This window comes from Anas platyrhynchos, chromosome Z (genome assembly GCF_047663525.1).
Source record: "Anas platyrhynchos isolate ZD024472 breed Pekin duck chromosome Z, IASCAAS_PekinDuck_T2T, whole genome shotgun sequence".
NCBI classification, from domain to species: Eukaryota; Metazoa; Chordata; class Aves; order Anseriformes; family Anatidae; genus Anas; species Anas platyrhynchos.
In genome coordinates this window covers 28,914,586-28,942,110 of record NC_092621.1, presented here as the reverse complement: position 1 = coordinate 28,942,110, position 27,525 = coordinate 28,914,586, and the positions used below count along the sequence as shown (strand labels likewise).

Below are 27,525 nucleotides of genomic sequence, written 5' to 3'. Positions count from 1 at the left end.
CGGTTCTTAAAAAATAAATAAAATTGGGTCACTATAAAGTCACCAAGCACTTTGTGAGTAAGCAATGTGATACTGTACCTGTTATATGTAAGTTGCCAATTAAAAAACAGTCTAAATTATCAGTGACTGAAGCTTATTGCCAGCTGTTTCTTGTCATGTGTAATGGGTTGGTAGACTTGGTTCATTTTAAAAGTCAAAATTTAGCATAAATATGTATGGCCTTGAGAAGCAATCCCTGAAGACAAATCAGCCTCTGGAAACCAAACTACCACAGAATCATAGAAAGGTTGAGAGTGGTAGTGACTTTTGGATGTCATCTTGTCCAACCCACCTGCTCAACCAGGGCCATGCAGTGCCACTTGCACATGACCATGTTTAGGTGGCTTTTGAAGGTCTCCAAGGAGTGAGACTGCATCCTCTCTGGGCAACCTGTGACACTGCTCCATAACACACATGTAAAAAGAGTAATTCCTGACATTCAGACCTCCTGTGTTTTGGTTTGCACCCATTGCTTCTTGTCCTGCCACTGGGCACCACTGAAAAACGCCTGCCTCCATTCTCTTTGCATTCTCCCTTAATATATTGACTCACATAGATAAGATTCCCCCCAGGCTTTTGTTCTCCAAATTGAAGAGTCTGAGAATAAAACTTTCTCAGGCTCCTTTTGTACATCAGTTGCTCTAGTCCCTTAACCATCACTGTGCACTGTTCGTGGATGTGCTCCAGCATGTCCATGCCTCTCTTGTACTGCAGAGCCCAGAACTGGACACAGAACCGCAGGTGTGGACTCACTAGAGCTGAGTAACAGAAGGATAACCTCCCTTGACCTGCAGCCCAGGATACTGTTAAACCTATTTGCCACAAGGGCACATTGCTGACTCATACTCAACTCAGGAAGCCCAGGTCCTTTTCTTCAAAGCTTCTCCAGATATTCATACACATTGATGAGATCATTAGATCATTGTGTCCCTCTGAGATCAATGTGTTTCTCTGTGAAATACAGTGTCTCCCGTGTGGCTAGTGCACACACTGGATATGTTTTTGGCAAGAAGCTGTTCTTGGGAAAGATTCACTTTTCAACACCACCAAACTGTGGGAACCTACCAGTTTTCTGTTTAGACAGTGCATAATCCTTTAGGTTCGCAGGTCATGAAAGTTTATGCCCAAGTAATTGCTTCTTTACTTCAAATCTTGTTTCAGAGTATCCATAAAGTAAATCACAGTAGCTACCTCTATAGAGAGACAAACAAGTATTACAGTAGGCAGATGACTTCCATTTCTATTCTCATTGCTTAAGGCAAACTTATGAACAAGAAAATAATCTTTACTTCCACCTGGATATACTGTTACCATCCAAGGCTATTATGCCCATAGGATAACAAATGAAATATTTGAAATTGCTAAAACTAACTGAAGCTGACATTATCTCAGTGTGGGGCTAACACACACAAATGGGCATCAAGCAAACACAAAAACCACTTTTCAACCAACTAGATGAAAAAAATGAAGCAATTAATATAATAGCAAAGCAGCAATATGATCTCAATATGATTCATATTGAGAAAGACATGTTCTGTTTATGAATGAAACCACAGGCTTGTACATATTGTACCAAATTTACATCAAATCAAGACGTTTTGATTTCCACACAGAGCAGAAACATTAACTATGTACTTCAAGCATCTACGCTACCACATCTTAGTGCATCACAGTCTTCACACCTCAAGGTAACACCTAAAAATACTGATTTATAGATGTGCCTGACAGGCTACATGCCTGCCTGCATAAGTGATTGTATTCATGCCCACTAAAGCCTGGGGATATATTTTTCCTGGAAGAAAAAGAAAACAAACCATTTATTTTATTGCTTAATCACCTGAATTGTAATTAGGTAAGGAATTACACTTTTACTTCAAGTTATTTTATTACTTCAACTTTATTTTTATTTTAACATGTCTCAAATGCCTTATCTTCATCTCTGAAGATACTTCTGTGGTGATAAAAATGAGTTCTTATTTTACATACTCTGGACAGACCACAGTGGACCTCTCTACAGGAAACATTCTTGTCCTCCCATCGCTACTATAAAAAAGATTTTTGTGGAACTCATAACACAGGACTGTATCTATTAAGCTAAATTATCTCTTTATTATGAAAGCACCAACACCACATTCTTCAAAATTACTGGAATTTTATTTGCCTCAGGCTTATGACTTGCAACCAAAGACATTGTGCAAAGAAAGCAAAGATTAAGTACACTTTAGGGAAAGGTGATAATCCACATTGGTAACATAGAAGATCAGTCTGATGAAAGAAGCCATCCATTACACTATATAGATTGCAATATTCAATAGCATTTTTCAACCCAACTTTTTTAATCGAGGAGAAAAAAGTTAAGCAAAGTTTACAGTAGACAAATTTGATACAATTCAAAAAGCATTTTTCTGAAGATCGTCAAGCATAAAGTGGAAAAAACATAAATGGGACAAGATGAATGAAGGCTAACTACTGTACAATTATAAGCTATTAAACAAAGTTGCATATATGTACCACAGTGTAAAAAAAAAAAAAAAAAAACAGTACAGAACAATTAAAAACCTTGAAAACTGCCTGATGAAAAATAAAATAACCAGTGACTTTTAATGGCTTCTCCTGGTTATCAATGCTACAAAAGACTTTTTTTTTTTGTCTCTCTGATGCCACTGAAAAACTTACTATCAAATGATAAAACCAGGCACAATTAAACTATTACCAAGCTAAAACCAGCCCATAGAAATATACTACCAACCCACATTTTCCATCAAAAGCTCTTTTTTGTTGCTTTGTTGTTAAATCTTTGAGGCCCATTTGGTCACAATATGTTACATTTTTTCCTTTTTTACACCATGATATCATATGTTTGTCTGGCACTACCCTAAAGCTAATTTATAGAGAATGAGAATACAGAAACAACCCAATGTCTATTTGACAAAATGAATTCACTGGGCATAAAATAGGAGAAGGGAGAAGAGAAGGGAAGGGGGTCAGTTCTGCCAAGAAAATAAACCCTATGGATCACTCATCATCACTTCCGCTTGCTTCCGACTGGTCCTAGAGGTAAGAGACACAAGACAAGTCAGAAATTCTTTGCCAGCTATTCTATGGAATTTGTTAAAGAAGAAAAAAGAAAGAAAAGTGGAGAAAGATGACAATTAAACTGACAAATCAAGATAGCCTTAAGAAATATACTGTTATCTAATATTTCTCTTTCATGACATTTAATTCAGTTGCTGTAGGCTTCTTTAGAGAAGAAAAGACACTAAAGAAACACCAATTTTTCTATCTACATGGACATTTAAAAACAACTGAGGAGAGGTCTGCTTTCATTTGTTCCATTAATAGAAGAACCCACCAAAGAAAAAAAAAATCGAACTAAGAGTTTTTCATTTGGGGATGAAAGCAAACAAACCATGAGGCTTAATGTTACAAAGAAAGTAGGAACAACTCCCAAGAAATAAGCTCCAAACTTAGACTTCTTGTCTTTCAGCACAGGGCCCAGACCTCCTAAGCACATCCAGATACAGTTAAAAACCCTTGCCAAATTCTCTCAAGATAATGAATACAGATTAAATATGTGCTTAAGCATGAATAGGTGAGAATTCTGACAACAAGCAAGACAGGGTAGAGACGTAATCACTGCAACCACTTCCACAGTCTCAGTGAACAAAACTTACATTTTCATCTTGATCCTCATCACTATCATCATCACTCACAACAGGTTTCGCTTTTGCTCGGCTTTGCCTCTTCTTGCCTTTCCCTTTCTCCCGACTCTTTTCATCCTTCTTATTCAGCTTGATTTTGACTTTCACTGATTTTGCTGCAGAAAGTAAAACAACATATACAATTTAAAAACAACGACAACAACAACACAAAAAAAAACCAAAAACGTAGCCACTCTTTGCGAACTCAATAAAACAACTACTGAAGATCACTTATTAACTTCTAAATGCTGTCTCTGTTCATAGAAGTTCTCCCCTGGTAGCAACCTGAAAACGTACTTTCTCTGTGGAACTGTGGAACAATCAGAGCTTTTGCTTTTATTTCTCTACTTTTTTTTTTTTATAGCTGTAACAATGATTTGTATTATGCCATAAAGATCAACTTGAAGTTGACCATGTGCATCTTCTTTTTCACCTTCAGAATGCATGGTGTCCACAGGTATTATCTGGTTTTGTGAGAAAATGCACACCTGAAAACACTTTATTTGCACATAGACATGTTTGTGATTTGTACAAGCACGCAATTGTGTTGTTTTACACCACAGAAATGCCATGTGAAGATAACACATTTGGAGTATACACCTTTCTGAAGGTCATGTTAAGTGTCTGATTTCCAAATTAACTGCTTAAATGTCATGTTTTGCAGAACTGCTTGCTGTATGTGGAAGAGTACTTCAGGGCAAAGTACTATAGTTTCCGTAGCTGGAGAGCATGTGTAGACGTACTGAGTGGCACGAAGGGGGAATATAGGATGCCTCCTTTTCTACTACATCATGTCTCTGAGTCTGCAGGGACTTCATGATTGGTGCTTATGTTTCCTCTGAGGAAATCTGAGCTGACAAGACCTGGAAGACATATTGAGCTTAGGCCCTTTGTATGGGCAATCCTGGCTCCATTTTGGCCATGAGCATGCTACAACAATTTCAATACACTAGTTAATCCGTGGAACAGGATATACACAGCAGACTAAAATTCAAACTAGAAGCAAAAGACAAATATTTTCACCAAGAGGGATAATATATTGTCAGAAGATTTTAAGAGAGGATGAGGTCTTTTCTTTGAAGACATGCTCCAGTTTTTCCTGCACCATGCCATGAATTTCAGCCTAAGTTTATGCCCAGCTCAGTCTTTTCTTACAGATGGGCCCTCTGAAAAATTGGTGTCACCTCCTACTTCTGAAAGAATCTGGAGTTTCACTTCATCACTCTCTCACTGAAGAATATTTGCTGCATCTTCTGGTTCTTAACTAGGTGATGATTTTTGTGTGTCACATCATGCCTGAAAGGTTGACCACCTATGAATAAAGATTGTATATAGCATTTGCAGGTAGTTGTAATTAAAAATAACATGAATAGGATCAGAGGATTTATCAACGCTTACGGCCAGTGAGACCTGCTCCCACCAAGCACTTCTGTGATTTGTTTTTGGCTTAAACGTAGTTTACTGTACTCCAACAACTACAGCAATAACACAAAGCTACAAGAATTAAGCTGAATGTAAACACCCAAAGCAGAAAACTTTTAAAGAATTTACTTTCTTTCACAGAAAATGGATTCTTACAGCAGAAACTAGAACAACTGATGACCCCTACATACACTTTATCTTCTCTACCTAGCAGGGGACTCACATTCTGACTCTGACTCATCTTCTTCATCATCATCTTCATCATCATTGCTTTCATCCTCGCTTTCTTCTTCTTTGGCAATCTTCTGTCGTGCACTTTTGAACACAGACTGAAGAACAATGGAATCCTCATATATCTACAATATGAATACAAATCTATGTTAGAGCTGTAAAGTCAAGCAACATCAAAAATTCACAGGATAGACCTTCATTTCTGGTGCAAATCCACAGAGTACATGTCCTTTTCAAATTACAAGTAACACTGCTCGTTGCATGCATTTTAAAATAAATGTCAACATTAACTTTTTATTTTCTGAATGAAGAAATTTATCAGTGACTCACAAAAATAGAATTCTTAAAATGTATTACATTTTAAATGTCCAGTTAGAGCATTTTTCTTTATTGTTTTTATTACCACTGGAGATATTCTGTAGTTTCATTAGATTACAACTGTCTTGAAAACCTGCCAATGTGACAGTCTCCAGCAGTAAGTATCTCAATTAAAGAATTGAATTAAAGTATAACAATATACTTGATAATGTCAAACGACTAGCTCTCATGTTAATTATCCTTAGTTGTTGGTTTGTTTTTTTTGTTTGTTTTTGTTTTTTTCCTGAAATCCAAAGTGGCCGCAAGGACACTTGTTTAACCCAAGCAGATCATCCCTTCCTTCTTCTCAGATTGAAAAAGACTGAAAAATCAGTGTGTGTTCTAAACTTATCACCTGTTCTTGAACACAATGTAACCTTGTTAAGCATCTTTCACAAATCAGATTTTCTATTTAACCTCTACCTCTATGAATTTTTCTACATTTTCAATTTAACCTCATGTCTACAAATGAGATGACTACATTTGGTCTGCAATTCATTTCTTAGATTAGCATAACAGAAGGCTATGGCCTTCTATAGGAAGGCATACCATGGTCTTCATAATTTACTGAGGCTTCATAATCATCTTAACAAAGAAGATCATCTATTTTGCTTTGTAAGATGTCAGATGCCAAGCACTGGACAATTAAGAGTAGTTAACAGAAGGGTCATATAGAGTCATAGAATGTATTTGGTTTTCTCATCATCCTGCGCTGAACTGCTTTAGCTGCCACACTATTCCTTCAGCTAAATTAAACACTTTCTTGTATAAAGGGACATTCTGTAATTACAAGAAAGATAATGGAGGGAGTTTTGGTGGCCATTACAATCTGTACATTAAAACTGATAAAAACACTAATATTTTGCAAGTTCAGTAAAATGAATTAAAAAATCTCAATTCAGAATACTTTATGTGAAATATGTGATTTTTTTTTCCAGTTGATCACCAAGTCTGCTTTAGAAAAATTTCCTCTCAGTACAGATTGTTCCACATTCTTTAAGCACTCCCATGCACTCTGTTATGAGATGTTTGACTGCTCTTGAACGTGGTAAAAGTTGTTTGTTGACACCCATAATTACATAATGATTATGAATGTTTTGAAATGGCTTTTTTCCTTCAGTTGTGTGACATGAGTTTGCTGTTGGACCCCAGCTTTTTTTTTTTCCTAGAAGTCAAATCATTATTGATGTTGTCTTATACTTACTGTTTATAAAGTGTGCTATCCTTAGAAGCCCCCTGAGTTCCTCTCAAGTGTAGTTTATTTTTCCGTCCCATAGACCTAGCATTTCCGATTGTTCTTAAGAATTACTCTTTCAACTAACTTTGCTGTCCTTTCTCAGACCAAACACCTTTCTAAGACAAGAAGATTCTATTTTTAACTCCAGACACTACATATTTAACAACTTGCTATGACCCACACTTTTAAACGAAATTTCTTAGAGAAATGAAGTATTTTTAATTTTTTTAACCTTCTTAATTTGGGATTATCTGTAGATATTCAGTAGCTAGTCTGACCCAGAAAACACTGGGGGGCTACATCAGGAAAAGCTATGCAAATAAAAGATTTCTTATTCTGATGAAAATCCGATTCCAACAGGTATCATCAATGGAACAACCATGACAGTGGAACTTCCTTCAAAATGAGAAAAGCAGTGACAATGGAACTTCAAATTATGCAAACTTTTAAGACATTTTTTTTTCCATTTCAATAGACAAATACTATTTTTAACCCCTTCCATGTCTATTTTTTCCATTTGACCCTTACAACATGAAAAACTTTTCAAACTGCTGAGGTTACATGCAACTCGAAAGCCTCAAAAAAGTCTGTCTCTCCCTGAAAACCTTTCTTAAGGTTCCAGCTCAGATGGAACTGCTTTGCTTCCAGGAGAAGCAGCATGAATACTAATGAAATGAACATGTAGAATTTCACTTGAAGTCACTGTGTACTTAAACAGCTCTGTCTGAATTAGATTTTGTTTTTGGTTTTAGTACACACACAAATAATCTAGTTTACTGAAGTAAACTGGTATACTGGTATGCCGGAGCAAAGGTAGAACCAAACTATCACAAAGAATATAAAATAACCTTAAAATTGGAGAACTGCTGCAGAAATGCCCCACAATTCATTGGAAATAAAAATTAACATAGAGAACATACCAGGCAAACTTTAAAAACAAACAAACAACAACAACAAAAAACAGCCAAAAAAAAGGTAACAAAACAGAACAAAGCAAAACTTTAGTATTAGTTATTTGGGCTTTGTATTATAAAATTTAATACTATCTCTGGTAGTTATTGTTGCTATGTTACAATGGAAAATAATTCTGCAAAACTGTGACACAGGTTGGCTTATTTCCAAACAAAGCAACAGGATCTACTGAACATTTCTACCCATTCAGGATTGTTCCTGTCAATTCTAACACCTCCACCTTTCACTGTGTGAGACAACTTTCTCAACTGTCATCCAGATTTTGTAGTCAGCATCCTTTTGTGTCAGCATCTTCTGTTCCAAATTCACAGCACTATACACATTCATTTATGTAAAACATTTAAGTTGAGAGATTTTGCTTTCTAAACCTCTAAGACTCAGCTGGGATTCGTTATTACTGACTGGTCAAAATGGACATTGATCTTTCAAAAAAAAAACCAAAAACTTGCCAGAGGGTTCAGAAAATATAAAACTTTATACAGAAATCTTTACTGCTGGACAGACCTTGCCACTACTAGAGCTGAAGTGCTCACTACTAAGCATTTCATGTGTATCTGGTACTAAACCATACTGTTACATCTGCTCCTTCTGTCATCCACTCTGGTAAGCCCAAGCTGATGAACATGAAGAGTCGTTTATTATAGATTCAAATGGTTCTGCAACAGCTCTGAACTGCATACAGATCAGAACACACTGATCTCAGAATTAGACTCCAAACCTGCATGCTCCCACTCCAGCTGTGACCAGAGGACTCTGGATAACAGTAAGAATTTGGACATTTTTATCTATTTAAAATAAGAATTCAAACACAGGGTTTATAGACATAAATAGTAATCGTTTAAGAACCAATACTCTTATCCTTAACACAAAGAATTTCAGTCAGACCTGTGATCCCTCCAAATTGAATGTCTGAGCATTGTGACACAGCAACATGACATCCTTCTCCAGGTCTCCAAGACTCCGGTACTTGTGATTGCGAATTCTTTCCTGTTTCATTTGTTGAGGAAAATGGGAAGTATGGAGGGGCAATGGTACAGAGAAAAAACAGGAGACAGGACACTGAATTAATATTTGATTTCAATACATCAAAAACATCCTCTTTTAAAATGTTACCATCTAAGCAAGCATCATGACAAGTACCTGTTTAAAACAAAGGAATGCTAAAATGTATCATAAAGATATTACTCTCAAAATCACACCATGGTAATAAAAGCAAAAAATCATGCAATTTCTTTGTGGTGTGGAAGGGACAAAAGTCACAGAAACTGAGCTCTTCTGGTAAAAGACTTCCAGTTTCTTCTTCCCAGCACAGACACAAATAAACTATGAAATGAATGAAACTCAAAGAGTTTCAACATCGCCTAATGTGAAACAAGTTGCTTAAACCCCATCTGCCAAACTGTTTAGATCTAGTCTAGCTATTCCAAGTCACTAGGTTTAGGGATGTGTATATTCCCCTATAACCACTAAAATTTTGCAAAAAGATATTTTTTTTACTAAAGATTTCTTTACAGATTTGTGATTGGTTCTTTAAAGAAGACAGATGTCATCTCTGAAAGCAATATTTATGTCACTGCTACATTTTGAAATTACAGTGATATAGTGCAATATAAATGAAACAAATTCATTACAAAGGATTTAACACTGCTTGAAGTACAAGACAACCACAGGCATGTACAATATTCATGCTGTAATTTTAAGACTGAATGCATATTTGCCCTGCCTAACAAAAAGAAATGTTGGAATCTCTATATTCCAAAATGTTCCTACCTTAATTTTTTTGAAGTCCACTGGTTTTCTAATCAATTCATAATACTCTGGTAGTTCTTTCCTAGATGGGAGCTGAATGAAGACTTCACTTAGCTGCCGTCCAGAACTGTTGAGAAAATTAAACTTTTGCAATGTAAGGAATTACTACAATTCCCTACACATACACACACAGAGAAAAAAACAAACCAACCAACCAACACAAACGTTTATTTCCAAGAATTAGAAATGGATATCTGGATTATTTATCATTAACAATAAAATAGTAATTTTAATTATTTCACAAATATAATTATCAGGATCAGGACCTGAATCTGAATTCTGTAGTGGTTTGCCAAATACAGTCTTAACCTTTTCTTCATTTTTATTTATTTATTTTTATTTTTTAATTTTTAGTATGTCTCTTCTGTATCTTTACTGTCAATGTAAGTTTATGGTCATTTTATACTTTTTTTTTTTATTATTATTTTTTTTATTTTACATCCTAGTCATAGCACACTTATAGAATCATAGAATAATTAAGGTTGGAAAAGACCTCCAAGATCATCTGGTCCAACCATCCCCCTACCACTAAACTATATCTCCCACTAAACTATGTCCCTAAGCACCAGGTCCAACCTTTCCTTAAACACCCCCAGGGACAGTGACTCCACCACCTCCCTGGGCAACCTGTTCCAATGCCTGAATGGTCTTTCTGAGAAGAAATGTCTCCTCATTTCCAACCTAAACATCCCCTGGTGCAACCCAAGGCCATTCCCTCTAGTCCTAACACTAGTTAGCTGTGATAAGAGGCTGAACTCCATCTCCGCACACCTTCCTTTCAGGCAGTTGTAGAGAGCAATAAGGTCTTTCCTGAGCCTCCCCTTCTCCAGACTAAACAACCCCAGTGCCCTCAGCCGCTTCTCACAAGACTCATGTTTCAGGCCCTTCACCAGCTTTGTAGCCCTTCTCTGGACATGCTTCAGGGCCTCTATGTCCTTCTTGCAGTGAGGGGCCCAAAGCTGAACATGGCACTCCAGGTGCAGCCTCACACCGGAGCAGAGTACAGGGCAACGATCACCTCCCTGGCCCTGCTGGCTACACTATTCCTGATACAAGCCAGGATGCTGTTGGCCTTCTTGGCCACCTGGGCACACTGCCAGCTCACTTTCAGGCAAGCATCAATCATCTCCCCCACATTCTTTTTCTCTGCACAGAGAAAAAGCTACTCTGCCCGAAGTCTGTAGCGCTGCATGGGGTTGTTGTGACCAAAGCGCAGGTCACAACAACCATGTTGAACTTAGCCATGTTGAACCTCATCCCATTGGCCTCTGCCCATCGACCCAACCTGTCCAGGTCCCTCTGCAGGGTCTTCCAACCTTCTGGCAGATCAACACTTCCCCCCAGCTTGGCGTCATCTGCAAACTTACTGAGAGAGCACTCAATTCCCTCATCCAAGTCATCAATAAAGATATTAAAGAGGATGGGCCCCAACATCGACCGTGGGGAACACCACTGGTGACCGGTCACCAGCTGGATTTCACTCTGTTCACCACCACTCTCTGGGCCCAGCCATCCAGCCAGTTTTTAACCCAGCAAAGAGTGTGCCTGTCCAAGCCATGGGCTGCCAGCTTCTCCAGGAGAAGACTGTGGGAGACCATGTCAAAGGCCTTGCTGAAGTCTAGGTAGACTATGTCAGCAGTCTTTCCCTCATCCACCAGGTGGGTTGCCTGGTCATAGCAGGAGATGAAGTAATGGTCAGGCAGGACTTGCATTTCATAAACCCGTGCTGACTGGGCCTGATCCCCCCAGGTCCCGCATACATTGCATGATTACATTCAGGATGAGCCGTTCCATCACCTTTCCTGGCACCAAGGTCAGGCTGACTGGCCTGTTGTTCCCCAGGTCCTCCTTATGACCCTTCTTATAGACGGGTATCACATTAGCAAGTCTCCAGTCATCCGGGACCTCTCCAAATGACCATGACCGCTGATAGATGATGGAAAGCAGCCCAGCAATCACACCTTCCAACTCTCTTGAACATTATTAATTAATCCCAAGAACATTATTAATTTCCATTACTGAGTGTTAGGTTCCTGGGAAGATCATTCGAACTGTACTGAAAATCACTACTGTGATTTGTGCTTCTTCAATCATCTGAAATAAAGTAATGGGTTATCTAAAATCCTCTCATACTCTAGGAACATTTCCTATCATTTACAGGTGTTCAGAATTTCTAAGCTTTCCAGATTTCCTATTGTCAACCCTTTATTTATAGCTATTTTGACACTTACAAATTGAAGTTTTTTGTGTTTGTTTGCTTGCTTTAAATCTTCTCATTTTTGGCTTCACAAATGATAGATGACTGTAAGTCACCTGGAGAGGAAATGTGTTAATGGCACTTACAAGCTTCATTTTTTTTTTTTCTTTTCTTATTTTTCCCCTCTGTGCAACTTTGTTCTTGTTACAAAGTAGCAGAAAAAAGTTCTGATGAGATGAACTGTAATCCCTTGTGCTTAGCATTCACAAGCATTCCCTGCCCATGTTCACATGCTTGCTTCTCTCATGACACCGATTTCTCATTTCTACCTTTGGATGATAATTTAAACAAACCAAACCCTCACAGGAGTCGGACAAGACTTGGCTGCTGCCAAGTCTTCACCTCCACCTGAGCTTCTCTCTTGCAGTCACCCTCCTTAACAGCATGGGATATTATTAGACACGTTAAATCAACAGTGAAACACAGGTTAACTGAGGCAATTCTGTTATGAACAATATAAGGATGATAGAAAGCACTGAACAACTTTGTCCTTTATGTAAATCATGATTGCCTACCATATCGTAGGTGCTTCTTAATGCCTGAGAATCTGCGGAGACAAATTTGCTTGGGGAACGTTGAAAGATCAACGAACAAGCAGGAATGAGCAGATTTTTCTCATTTCCTAAAGAGCTATTGCTCACCTAATTCAAGATTTCTTAATGTTCTTATTTTAATTTTGGGACGCTTTCGCTCCTTATACACCTTGCATCAGAGAGAACAACAAATATGAACGTTTAAGTCATAGCCTGCTAATCAATGGTGTCGATCTGATATCCTTGGGACAACCTGGCATCTAGAGTATTTTTCTCTCCAGTGCTAACCTAGTAAATGCCTCTGTCTCATCCTGACAACATTTTTTGACTTGCAGCAGCAGACAATAACTGCCAGCTGTCTCCTGGCAGTTCACATAAGATCATGGCACATGCAAACACACTTTTTGGTGCTGATGCTGCACAAGGAGACAAGAAGCTGTACTTTGCATCTCTGTCAGGGAAGGATAGATAGTCATGCCTATGTATCCTATACAGATGTTGGTGTAGACAACCTTAAGACCACTTGTAACTCAACGCTCCAAGCAGTTTACTAGCAACTTCAGCCAAGAAGTTACTTGGGAAGCACCCTGTTACTGAAATAGAGGAAATCCTAAAATGACCAGATAATTGTCATCCCAGGTGACAAGCCACTGTATCCTGCCATCTCCTTAGAACTGATTCACATTGAAAAGTCAAATTCATTACTTTCCTACTTTCCTACTTTCTCAGTGAAAGTCGGAGGTGTTTATGTTATGGATTTAAAGGCACCAATCCTGTTAATGATTTCTGTCAGTGACAATGTCATGTCACACAATAGAACTTATCATCTCAGGCTGTCCTCTTGAAGAGAAACAGAAAGCAATACAAAAGCAATGCATTAAAAATACACTACACAATTTACTAAATTAATCTGTTCCCACTCTTCTGGAAATTGAAGAATATATGTATTTATATATACAGTAATACATTGTTAATAAAGGGAAGTACCGAACACTCTCAGCTGCAACTGAGATCATTGACATTTTTTCTGAATCTACTAAACACTAAGTACTCTAAGAAATTAAGATCTCTGGTGCCCAAATTATTTCATGAATTTAAGTCTCTGGTCTCTATTCTTCATATGTAAAATGAGAATGAAACATTGGGAAGAATGACAGCACAATATTGTGAAAAAGTTATGTGTCCAGAGAAGCCCGGGAGGAACCTGGCCATTCATTAAGTGATCATTGCCCATCTTCTATACACAAGGCACAGGCTCTGTGCAAAGCACAGGAAAGCAAAGCAAATCAGTAGGCTGTAACACCTTTACACAGCACACAATGTTATGTTCCTAAGACAACAGGAAAAATTAGGTTTACACCTTTTTTTTTTTTTTTTCTCTGTTATATCTTATCTTCTGTGTGCTTGACTTGGTAAATTTTAAATGCTTTCAGTAAATCTGTACAATATACTTGTGTATAATACAGATATGAGCTAATCATTTTAAAATACAAAAAGTTGCTTTCAAAACTTTGTGCAATGCGGATTTGGTATGCAGAGGGCCTGAGTTGTCACTGCTGTGTTTTAAACTTCACCAGCATTCTTCTAACAGAAATATCTATTTCAGAAAAAATACTAAAACATTGATGCTGGTGTTGCTTCAATTACACTTCAGATTTTAACAGCAAATATAACCATATTTAATCTTATTTTAGTATGAACAGCTGCTAATAATCTCCTAATTTTGATCAGACTTTAAAACACGTTGGTCATATTTGCCCTTGTAAAAACAAGCTCCTATATATATACATATATATATATATACACACATACACACACACATACATATATACATATATATATATATATATATGAGCTTAAACATATATATATGTATGTTTATCTCATGGCTACATAATTCTTGCCCTTCCCACTCATTTTACATATACGCACACACCCTTATATTGTATTTTATATGAAAAATATAATGGTAGTAAATTACTAAAATGTAATATCCTATTTTCAAGATATAAATCCAGGTAACTGTAGCTTGTTCACACATTCTATTAAAGGAAGAATGCCATAAAAAACCGTCAAGCTTTTGTCTGATATAATTAATTACTGAGAATCACTTAAGGTCATGGGAGGAAAAAAAAATTAAGTGCATGAAATATGCAACAGACAGAAGACTAGTGCCCAGTTTTGCCTACCCAGATCAATAACAGTTTATTCTACTGTACCATTTTTATAGAAATGCCTTTCACAAAGAAATGTTACCTTCTGCTCCCTTTGTATACAACCACATATACTGTAAATGAATGTGATCTTTTCTGACAATCTCAGGTAGCTGTGTTGTGGGTACAACAGGAGAAAATTAGTAATTATTAGTGCAACACTGATTTTAATCCTCATCCTCAGGTTTAGAAAATAGTAACCACAACTGCCACATAAAAAGCATGCGCAGTAGAAGATCACTTACAGTTGCCTAGCAACTAGCAGGATACTTGCTGAAGGGAAAAAGGACCAGAATAAATTATTAGAGCTCACTGCAAATGAACTAAGAGTGACAGCTCACTGCGACTGCAGTACCTCAACACATCAGTCCTCTATGTGCTCACATGCAAATACTTACATGGTATGCAAAGTCGTTAATAGGTAACTGATCATTTTAAAAAGATTTTCACTCAGAAAAGTATTTGTGCTCAGTGCTTCCAATTTTCTCTCAGTTCTGTCAAACTACTTACAAGGTACATTAAGTATATATTTCCGCTCATTTAGTCAGTATTATCTTCAGTAGAATTAAATGCAGAAACCATTAAGCCTAATTTATAAGTATCTGCTTTTGTACCATTTTTCTCTGGCAGTATGTGGCCAGAAACAAGCTGCCACTCACCTGTCAAAATTTCTACTACTATCAAACCTTTTTCTCTTTAGGAGTCAAAAAGGAGAGACAACTGCGAAGCTGACACTGCATAATGTTCTCACATTTCTGGCAAATTTCACACTTTTTAGCAAACACTGAAATTCAGTAGAGGGTGGTTAGAATGAATGCTCACAATCAGAACTACTGTGCACAAATTGCGCCTCCTATTCAACTGTAACTAAAAATGATGTTTGTTAAAACACAGACAAGTTGTGCGTATGGAAAAATGAAGAGAGCATAAATACAGAGGAATGACCTTACTATGTGAAAACTTCAAACCACAATCCAGATAAGTAGGAATACTATTCATTTCTGTTAAATGTATTTATCGATTCTTCTTTTTTTGAATCAACTATAGTAATACATGGTGGACCTGTCCCTATCAATGAAATGGAAATGGGTAGAAATACTAATTCTTAATTTTGACACATGGCTATATACTCCATAGCTTTGGATTGGGTATAAACTAGAATTATTTCCTTTGCATGTTTGAATACTCAAGAGTACCAGTTGGCATAATTAATTACTGGTTAGATCAGTAATGGCTAATTACATTACTCACCATTTTTCAACAGTTAAAAACTGGCAAATTCAGAAAACAGCTGGAAAAACTCTGAATAAAATCACTTTCAAATACACAGAAAAATACTCTCTCCCTATGCCCTGTAAAAATTAGAATACTGTGGCCATTAATTTAAACATTTTAGCTTTATTGAGGCAATGATTGAAATACTAGGCATCACAGACAGGCAAAATCTGTTGCCAAGGCACAAAACATGGGTTGGACTCAACAACCCCAGCCTCCAATTTTCTTATCAGCTTTCTTGAATGTGGTCAACTACTACCCGCAACAGGGAGGAGGTTTTGTGAAGCTAATGGGTACACCATGCAAGTCCTTACTTTATTTAAGGCTGATGAGCAGAGAAGAAAGGAGCTGAATAGTGATTGTAAATCACTGCATGCAACTGAACTGTTAGGGTCCTGGGGCTCTTAAGTAAACTCTTGCTATCTAAACAAAGCTCATGCAAAACAGCAGGTGCACCAAATTGGCACCTAAACAGTAAATATCAAACTGATGTGAGGCAGAAGAGGACAACAGATTTGTACATAGGTTGAAGGATTATGATTATCCATCTTTTTTTTTTTTCCCCACTAAGTTCTAACAATCAGGAAAGGGAAGCAAAACTTACAGCATGTCTTCCTCTGTAACAAAAAATAAAAGAACACCATAAAAAGAGGAAAACGATGGTTCTGGAAAGTAAGCATGCATGTGCATGATGCGAAATCAGCAGCTGGGGACTTGAGCATTTGGCATGCAAATTCCTTATCCGTGGAAAAAAACATCTCTCTCCAGTAAAATTGTTCCTGCTTTCAAAAGGCTGGACTATGCTTCCTGAAAACATAATGTACATACAACACGCTAATCTCTGCATTATCCACTCCTAATTTTAGAGGGGATAGAAGACAGGTTAATATAATCAGAACTAACAATGAGTGATGGTAACCTAAACTGATACATTTCAACTCACTCTCTTCTGAACAGCTGTATATAGCAAGATTTAAATGAGGTGCAAGATCTGTAAGGGCACCGAAGTACTAGTTTAAGTGAAGCAGTAATTTCAATAAAATAACAAATTAAATTAAACTGAGATTATTTCAAATGGAACCCGCAAAGGCAATGAATATATTTTACATTAGAGAATCAGGATCAATTGTGTAACTGGAAAGGTGTTTCCAGGTCCTTGAATCTAAGACCTTGGTAACAAACAATAATGCAAAGCTTTTTAATCAAGGAACAAGTCATAAATCTAGTTAGGTATTCCCATGCCACTACTTCATACAGAAGAGTGTTCCAGAATTGTTTAGTTACCAACTTGAATATATTCCTGACTGTTTACACTCATATAACCTTGTGACCACCGTTCTGTATGTTATATATTTCTATAGTACAGAATCACAGAATTGTCTAGGTTGGAAGAGACCTCAAGATCATTGAGTCCAACCTCTGACCTAACACTAACAAGTCCTCCACTAAACCATATCGCTAAGTTCAACATCTAAATGTCTTTTAAATTAAATTAAATTAAATTAAATTCTCCCTGTGTTTATGTTTTCTTTGTTTCCTAGATGAATTTACTCAGAGCAACTGTTTTCCCTTCTCATGTTGTGCTGTGTGAGGATAAACAAACCAACATATTTCTTCTTGCAAGACTATCCCAAACTTGAAGTAATTATTTACACTTTCAGTATAAACTTATCTTTCTTGAATGGAAGGTATTCAAGAACAGCAATCCAGACACACATTGATTTTATCACATATAATGATATCTGTATTTCCTCATCCGTACTGGTAATAGTGTAGGGGCCAAGTTTTTTTTTTTTTTTTTTTTAAATAGATGGACAATACTGATTGCTCATATTTAATTTTGATCAATAATTTCTGTCTAGATCTTTCTTTTTCTATGATTTCCACATAATGAGCTTCCAACTCAAGGAAAATTTTCCAATCTTTAGTCTGTAACTACCTTTTAATGCAGTCTGAGCTACATTGTTTCATGCCAGTTCTTTGACTCCAGATTTAACTGTGTTCAATCCTCCATAAATAACATGCTGTATTCCTTTAATATTGATACTTTTGAACTTCACGTTTGGTGAGGACACTCCTCATTTTAAAAACACATATAATTAATATATTTTGACCTATGCCAACACCAACCTTCCAAGAACTTTTGTGGCATCTTCTTTCCAGTTTAATACTTTTTGTTGTTGTTAACACTGTCTTTAGTTACATCTCAATCTTTGCTTTTTTTTTTTTTTCACTGAGATTAGAAAACTTACTCATTAGATCTCTTTCATCTGAGCTAATAGGTTTCCTATTGGACCGTAACACATGCTTTACCAAAAACCAACTTTGTAAAACATCTCTCTCTTCCTTTGATGAAATAGCATACCTTGGCTACAGAATCAGCTAGAAAGCTAGTCTTGCATGATAAATTTGGTATCAACTTCTATACATCAGTCCTTTCAAAATCCTGAGATTTTTTTCACTCAGAGGCCTGTTCCCACAGAGGAATGCTTGAGTTGTACAAATATTCCATTCCTCTTGGTAATTTTACTATCCATGTTCTCACTATTACCATAGCACTATCCATTCTCCCTTTATCTTCACGGCCAATATCATTATCTTTATTGAGTACCAAATAACAATCATTTAACTTTGGAGTTTTAAATATACAATTTTCATTTATTCTCTATGTCATCCCCACCGCACACTAGCTCTCCTTCTTTCCTTGTTCTCATTTTATTAATATAAATGAGTAACTATTCCCTCAATGTTCAACATTTCCTGTAAATTTTAATTAACGTTTGGGAATTCTTACTTTCTCTCAACACTTCTTTTTCTCTTAAATGACAATTTTGAAATTGCTTCAGACTTTCTCACCATTATTTCTAGAGATATCCTTTGTTCTTCCTCTTTCATCCAGTCAACCTTTTCCCAGAAGATTATCCTTCTCTTTGACATTAACATTTCATAATTGTTTTACCTTAGCAAACTCCAGACCTCACTCACATTCAAACTTCTGTGGTCTTCCATCATCAAGCTGTTTTCCTTAATTTATCAAATCTTACTCTTTCCTCAATCCGTCCATTTAACTTACAATGAAGAAAGCAGATGATTTAATCCAATGTTATTCTGCACAGGTGTATTCCCCCTTAGCAGATGATATGCCAGCAAAAAGGTAGAACTGCAAAAGTTGCAGTTAGAAAAGCTAACATAACGCAAAACCATCTAAAACTGTTTCTCTGTCATAACCTTACTTAGGACATTTTTCCTTGAAGTCAGAAGAATATGACCACCTTTTCTATCTTGCTTTTCTTCCAGTCCACATTTCTTCTTCCTTCTAATCCATTATAGATGAAACTTAATTAGTCTTCACTTATAATGGCGAAGCAGCGTAGAACAGAAAAAAGGCTCTGCATCTGTAGTACTGCTCTGTATCTACAGCTAGTAATATGCTTTATCATTTGATACTCAAAGCTAAGTAATAGAGCATGGGTACAATTTAGCAATGTGAGCACTGAATTCAACATGCATTTTTATTTCTTAGTAAGTTGGAGCACTTTATTTCTTAGTGAGTTGGAGCACTTGCCACACAGTTCTGCAAACTGACACGTGACTATTTGTCTCAACAGTAAGATAAATACAAAGATATGATAAAGAAATGCGTATCAACACAAAGAAGAGCTTAAGGTACATCACTCAACAGTAGAATCCAAAGCACAGCAGCCTGCAGGAAACCAGTGTGAACTTGACAAGGACCTCAATAGCTCTCACACCGAGAGTCCAAACAGAGCTGAAGATTTTAACAATGCATTACATCTTTGGCCTTTTCTCCTTCTTTACTATTTCCTTTATTAAACGGGATACACCTCCACAAGGAGATGACCTCAATGCTAAACTCCACTGTCTTGCATAGAGTTCTTTAGCCAGGCTTTACAACTAGCCGTGTATTTATCTGAGTTTTGTTTTCAAAATTATCATATGCTGCATTCTTTTACACTGAACACTTACTTCAAATGCTGCCAGTTTGTTTGTTTAATTTTATTTTGATGTTTATTTAATAACTGTGTAGCTCAAACTGCAGTTTAGTAATGATTATTGTTTGTATTTTTGTAGCCTTTAGCTCTCCTATACATAAGCAACTGAACCTATTTTGTTGGATGCTTTTTAAATAAAGAAAGAAAAGATTCTACTCTTCCCAAAATGCTTACAAAAGAACAAAAGACAGGACAACAATCATAGAATAACTTGGGCTGGAAGGGACCTTAAAGATCATCTAACTCCACACACACACACACACACACACACACCCTGCCATAGGCAGGGGAAAGTATTAGGAAAGTATTTGGAGACTATATCAACATTACCTAGAACCTTCACCAAAAAACATACAAAAAACCCCACTTAACTACAACTCCATAATATCTGTGAGAACCATGGAAAAATATTTTTTTAAAAGAAAGATTTTAATAAGAAAGGAGAAGTGGTTCTTTGTTTACACGGAACTCTTCTCAAATGCAAAGAGAAACATGAGAGAAAAAATACAGAGATATTTAGTAGTTTACCACATTTTCTTGTTTTTGTTTTTTGTTTGTTTTGTTTTTTTATTTCTCCCCCCTCCCACCTCCCATCTGCTACTAATTAACTGTAACAAAACTTTAGACTAAAGATCATCAATTTGCTTTTGACAATGTAACTAAGGCCAGAGATAGTAAGATTTTGGATGGTTCCACCTTTTGGGATAAGATCAGCTGTCTGTGGACTATATTAACCCTCTGAACTTGCACAATGAAGAGATGCAACTTTTGTTAGTAATGAAAATATAAGCCAAAGACAAAGATGGTTTCCAGCATTCAGATAGTAATACAGGAAAGAAAAAAAAGAAACAAAACAAAACACTTTTCTCCCCAAATGAAGCTCATTGCCTTTCCTTCCAATTAACCTGTCCCTCTATACTTGCCACAATTTCTCTCACAAAAGCCCAGAGCTCAAAAAATGGGAACAAAAGCTGAAGGCTTCAAATGCCTAAATCCATTTAATTCTAAAGCTGCAAATCCTGGAAGTGTTTAAACTCTATAGTAACCTTAAAAAAAAAAGTTTTTAAAAAATTGGGGTTAAGTAGTGAAGTTCCTTAGTGCCTAATTTTTCAAATCTTTTCTGTCCCAACCTTCACAGGACTGAAAGGTTTGATGTTGGTTCAAAAACAAATCAGAATACAGGAACTTGGAATTCCTCTGCAAAGTTCATCACATTTAGGAGCTCAATTTAACAGGTATTTTTAATTTCTAACTGTCCAGGGCACTGTACAATTTTATCAGTGGCAACCAATTTGGTCTTGCAGAATCGTGAAACATGCTCCTGGGAGGGTGACTGGTAGGCCTTTTTACTACATAATAGTACAGTAGTTACTTGTGTGGCAGAAATCAGATATGAACTTCCTGGGGCACAAGCAACAGGCAGTCTTCTACTTCCCCAGTAACTATCGGTTACTATCAGTTACTATCTTCAGTAACAATTTTATGATATACTGGAGGTCAGAGGAAGTAACTTGTTCGCTATTTTTGAAATGAGAAGTAGAAGCCCTATTCAGAAGTACCTGGCTTGAGGAAAAGGTTCAAGGCCAGGGATCCAAAATGAAAAGAGATGCTTCCTTATTATTCTCTGATTGGTATATCTGAACTTTCATCACTTTTCAGCTTCTTTGTTATAAAGTAATAGAAGCTGAATATACTGAGCTTGTAGTGAGCTTCCTGGTCATCACATCAATTGCTCTGAATCCTGTTATGATGCAATAAACTTTTTAAAGTACTCTGCAGAGAGCCCACAGATCACAGAATGCTTCACTTCAACAGTAATGTGACAGAAAGGTCAGGCTTGGTATCCTTCACCACATACTAACCCAATTAACTTTACAGCCACACCCAGAACAGTAGCTACAAAAAGGAAGAAGTGCAACTTGCTATTTGAAGTCACAGACTCTGGAAGTTCGTTTATACACAATCTTGTATTGTTGAAATGGTGCGGGTCACTTAATACAAACACTATTTGATTATCTCTGAATGCATTTTATATTAATGTAGCTTAAAATGGTTCTTTATGTGATTTCTGTAATTCAGTATATGGCAAAGAAAGGATACATGTATATACACAATAAGGCTATACTGATTTTTGGGAAATAAAAGCTGAGTTCAAAAACACGACTTCCTTAAACAAGTCTGATTCAAAAGCGCTATTAATTAACAGCTTCTCTATTTCTTCCTCACTAAGCAAAGATAATGTTCAGGTTAAAAACCTGCAAAATAGGAATCTTCAAGTCACATTTTGGATTAGAAGCTACATTTCTTCCTAAGGTTAAGATACTTAACATTTTTTTATGCTGAATTGACAGGACAACCAGGCTTAAGAAATCTGTAGTCATGTAGTTAAAGAGATTGATATTAATACGGGCTGTACCACTAAAGTAAGAGCTCAATGCCTTATTTATTTATTAAATATTTTTATTTCAACAGCTTCCTATCAGGTGGGTCTTTAAAAACACTCTGCATAAAGGAAGACTTAAAGGGTCAGGTCCTAAGTAGAATTACTTTTTAGAAATACTGTGTCATCAATTCCACCTGAAGACTGATAATAAAACTGATGCTGTTAAAAGCAGAGAGGGACAGAGGGGGAGAGAGAGCCCACTCACCTATCTTTGTAGTTTATCACAGTATCAATGATAGCATTCATTTGTTTTGTCAGTTTGGGTGGGTTAGGTGACAACTTCTCTGCAGGAGGCCTGCCTCTTCTTTTCTTTGCTTTCTCTCCATCCTCTTTCCCAGAATCCTTATCCACATTTCTTCGTCTCTTCCGTTTTTTAAGCCGCACTTCCTCTTCCATCTCTTCCAAATTGCCGTCTTCAATTGCCTGACAACCATGGATTCAAAAAGTATGTTAAAAAAAAAAAAAAGACATACGGCAAAGGGAACTAACAAGCTACATTTAAAAACAAAAATGCAACCCCACAAAATACAGGTAACTCTAAATATTCAGTTTATTTAAAAAAAAGTTCAGTGAAGAATTGAGTTGCTAGAAAAGAGAAACTGAACATTAATTTGTTCTAAGAAACCTGTTACCATCCAAATAAATGAATATTTATCTGAACCTTTAATTCCACTCCAAGTCATAGTTTCACACAAATCGAGGGCCTGTGGTACGGTGCCAGTAAGCTTACAGGAAACAGTCATTTGTTCACATCAGTGGCAGTTCTCAATTATTTAGTTCCATGCAAAACAGACTTTGATGTCACATGTTTTCAAAGAGGACAGTCTACACTGCACTCTGTTCCCCAAACCAGATCACACACAGTTCTTTGGTCACGCAAACGACACACAGATACTTTATGCAGTAACAAGTAACACTCAGCTTCTCTTCCAAATAGTTTGAGTTACAGATCACCTAACCATTAAAACCAACTCTAAAATGTATAATTCTATTCTAGAATAGTAACAAAAGGCAAAAGGACTGACAATGCAGAGTTTTGCTGTAAAAAGCACTCATAAGATTGGATGCAAAAAAAAGAAAAAAAAAATACAGCACACAGTCACAAACAATGAACACCAGTTTCAATTACCTGTATGTATGCTTTTACCCAGACTCAGCAGCAGCAAACAGCGGGATTAAAAAAATCACTACAAAAAAACAAACTAGGAATAAAGAAAACCTGTTCACGCAGTGACTATCAGATCCATGTAATACACCAAGAAGCTGAACTTTTCTTGCTTTGGGAAAACCAACAAACAAACAAAAAAAGGAAAAAAAGAAAAAAAAGAGAACTGAAATTAAAACGAAAAAAATACTAAAGAATCTTAAAACTAGGATTTCTGATTAATGCTTTCTCAGAACATAACTGATGTTGATATTTGTCCCTTTTGCCTCTCAATATTGCCTGGAGTACATGCAAATGCTAATCACTCCTTTCTCGTAACTGAAAGAGCTCTAATCATAAGGCAATTACCTTCATTTTTCCACAGCACCAAACATGGCTAATATTTATGATCATGTGAGCATAACAATCTATATAAAAAGAGTGATTACAGCCCAGACATAATTTCTTTCAATTGTGTACAATGTCTCTTGAAAAACGTTTCGTGAACAAAACCTGGTACACAACACAAAACAACCTGGCATGTTAAAAACACCAGTGGGATTTCAAAATCTGTTTCCTATGCATTCTCCGATGTACAAATCCACAGAACAAACACGAACACAGAATCCTGAGGGACAGCCTGAAACTAGGCCTTAATAATCAAAAGACAATTTACATCATGCTTCCACAGCACTCAGATAACCACTATGAAGGAGGTTTGAGATCTGATGAGTTAGGAAGAAAAAAAGAATGAAAAAAAATCTGCACACAAATTCATTAATATTCATTTGGCTAAAGCAGGACACCCACTATAAACCACTGCAGCTAACGAAGATAAAGAAAAGGAAATTTCTCTGCATATCTTGGAAGCTAGAAATGCTAATAATAAATACAGCATGCAAGGCTGTCAACAGTTAATGTCATTGCTCTCCTTAAGCACTCAGTTGTACATAGAAATACGGAGAACACCGACTTTTGATGTGTTACACACCTACACATGCCTGTGATGTAGTTCTACTGAATCTTCAAGACGGCAATGAAAAAGGATATTTACCTTACCACTATCAGCAGGCCGGCTATCGGAAATCACAGTTAGTGGGGATAAAATTAACAAGCCAGCAAAGCAGCGAGCTGCTAGTCTCTTCATCAGCTGATCAGGAAAAAAAAGAGAGCTGGGGAAAGGCTATGTTTTCATATACAAGTAATTTTATTTTACTGAAAATTTAATACTGAAAGGATTGTGGATACTCAAATCTGCTGTTTCATTCTACCTACTACAAGGCCCAAAGCCTTCCTCCTTCAGACTGCTTTAATATTGACAACTACTTATCATATTTTTCCCTTATTATTCTAAGCATCTAAATTAGATTTTTAGTTGGGCAGCTACTTACTGTTTCTAGCATTTTAATTATAATAACAAAATTAAACAATTTCATGTATGATTTTAAAACTAAAATAGGTTGCATGCATTTTAAAGAGGTATTTATTACAGAAAACATATTCCTATTGCTCCACAGTAAGCAGATTAGGTTTTGGTTATTGAAACAGATAAAGAGCTATTCTGATTGAAAAGAAATAAAAAACAAACAAGTAACCATTTTGTTAGTTTTGGTATCACTTTGTTGTCCTGCAGAAAATGCATATTTACTCGATTATAATATATTTATATTTATGTTTGCTTGTTACATTTACTGTCCTGCAAAAGTAACAGTTATGCTATCATCACAGAGTGTACTGACATCTTATTTTAGAATTCTGCATATAGTTTTTGCTTGGAGTACATAATATTTTTAAATAAATTATGATAGAGAAGGTAAAAATATGTATTTTTAAACACTTCATTTAGCAATGTACTAAAAACACAAAAACAAACAAACAAGGAAGCTAACATACCCTTGCACTCTTAAAATTATGGGCTAACGGGTAGTGAATTAATTCCTAGCATACTAAAGAACTGCTGATGAACACTAAAATCTCTATACTTACTTTACAAGGTAAAAATGCATCAGTTGATTACTATTCTCGGATTTCAAACTTTATGTGCACACATGTCAACTCAGGCAGTTTTCCTTAATTTAAGTCTTAACCTAAGATCTCTTTTGACAGCACTTCAAAACCAATGTGAGAATACCAGCAGTCCAAAAATGTTGTTAATGTGATACCCAATTAACATTAGTTCCTAAATAGCAAGTTTACATTTTGGATATAAATTGTAGTATATACAGCCAAATTTACAAGTTTTGCTACCCCAGAAGATGACTTAAAACTACATCACAGAAATCAAGTATCAGCAGAGGTGTTAATGGTCAGCATATGTCTACATATCTGTATGAACAACAAAATATCTACTTAGCCAATCCAACTAACAGACCTCTTTGATCTAAAAAAGTACTGTTCTAGGGCTGAAGTGCTACACCAAAGAGAATGCCCTTCCAAACTTCTACTTTCATTATAATGCATATGCATCCCAGGTCTGTCAATTCCTGACAGATGATGCAAAAATGCAAGATAGCACAGACATCTCCCATGCTCACATGCCTCTGGGTTACAGAGGTGAACAGCTAGGGAGTCAAAGAAAATGGTAAACAAACAAAAACTTAGAACTTTCCTTCCCCAAGGAAGCAGGACACGAGAGTACAATAATCTGAAACCTTTATTTTTGAAAGAAAACTGTGATAACTTAATTAAAACCAATTTTGCAAAGGATTGGGTGCCTCATGAAAGGCAGAGAAGCTGGAAGTGTTAGGATTCAAAGTTAAGTCCAGTACTGACAGTCTTCATGCTTTTCTGAATCTTGTTGCTGTATCCTAGTCTATGTAGACAAAACAATTCATTTGCCTAGGAGCTAAGACCATGAAAGCTTCTCAAGGCACCAGAATTATAATAAAGAATATATAGGCCATTAATTACAGAAGCCAAATCCCCTTCATCCAAAACAGGAGACCAGCTAAACGCACACATGCATAAAGTGGATTTTTCAGAATGCAAGTTGTTTCTTAGACAGTTAGTTTTCCTATTGTGGCTTGCAATTACATTTTCCCCTTTGAAAACAGAAATAACTTAGCTGTTTTGAGGTGGAAGTCTCAAAAAAATGGAAACTGAAACAAAGTAAAGAAAAATCAAAACTGAAACTATTCTGTTCCCCCATTAGAAGAGCAGGTCATTATGGATGCATTCTTAACTATATACAGATTTTTGAAAACATAACACCATGACTGAACACATTTTCAACTGATAATTATGAACCCAAATAAACACTAAGAGCTACTACTGCTCTGTGTTTTGCTTTGTGACTGTCTTCAGCAAGTCAAGCATCATATAGGCCTTAATATTAGTTTTGAACTCATTTTACAGGAATCAAACAACTCGACTCTGGTCATACAGTGAAGCAGTGGTGGTGCTGAGAATAAAATGAGTTTTATATGATGCCTGTTATAACAGCAATGTACATAACAGCATATAGCAGGCATCTAAAGCCTGTCTCCAGTTTTCAGTGGCACACTGCACGACTGTTATTTTTCATTTGATCTGAGGTAACTATAGCTATACGAAAGCAAAAGCATAATGAAGGGCACTGCTATTACTTAAGTTAAAGAAATTGTACACACAAAATAAAAGAAAAAAGGTGATGTACATCTGGTTGACATCTACTTGACAATACTGAAAATATGATGAAAATGCTGAAAACATAGGTGAACAGAAAAAGCTGTTAGCTTCACAATTCCTGAAGAATAAATACTAACCTAACTATGCAAATTTTTCAAAAGTGTGGAATTTTCTAGAGGCAACAAGTAACTTACTTAGCCACTGTACTGACCATGAGGAACTAAACTTAAAGGCTGTTAAGCACTTAAGCAGCAACAGAAAACTTGTCAGTAA

The 27,525-nt window shown here is 36.4% G+C and overlaps 1 protein-coding gene across 8 annotated transcripts in view; it reads right to left on the bottom strand.

Moving 5' to 3' along the window:
- Window positions 1-2,128: 2,128 nt before the first annotated feature.
- The window catches only part of SMARCA2 (SWI/SNF related BAF chromatin remodeling complex subunit ATPase 2), a 120,238-nt gene continuing 94,841 nt past the window's right edge, over window positions 2,129-27,525 (bottom strand). For 7 of the 8 annotated variants that reach the window (XM_038169745.2, XM_038169747.2, XM_038169748.2 and 4 more), the window contains 6 exons: window positions 22,708-22,925; window positions 9,730-9,835; window positions 8,845-8,946; window positions 5,386-5,518; window positions 3,714-3,856; window positions 2,129-3,090 (listed from right to left, as the gene is read on the bottom strand). In XM_038169745.2, coding sequence (XP_038025673.1) covers window positions 3,055-3,090; window positions 3,714-3,856; window positions 5,386-5,518; window positions 8,845-8,946; window positions 9,730-9,835; window positions 22,708-22,925 — 738 coding nt within the window. In that variant the 3' untranslated portion in view covers window positions 2,129-3,054. The remainder of the gene's footprint in view (window positions 3,091-3,713; window positions 3,857-5,385; window positions 5,519-8,844; window positions 8,947-9,729; window positions 9,836-22,707; window positions 22,926-27,525) is intronic. The other variant, XM_038169751.2, reaches the window with a different exon arrangement.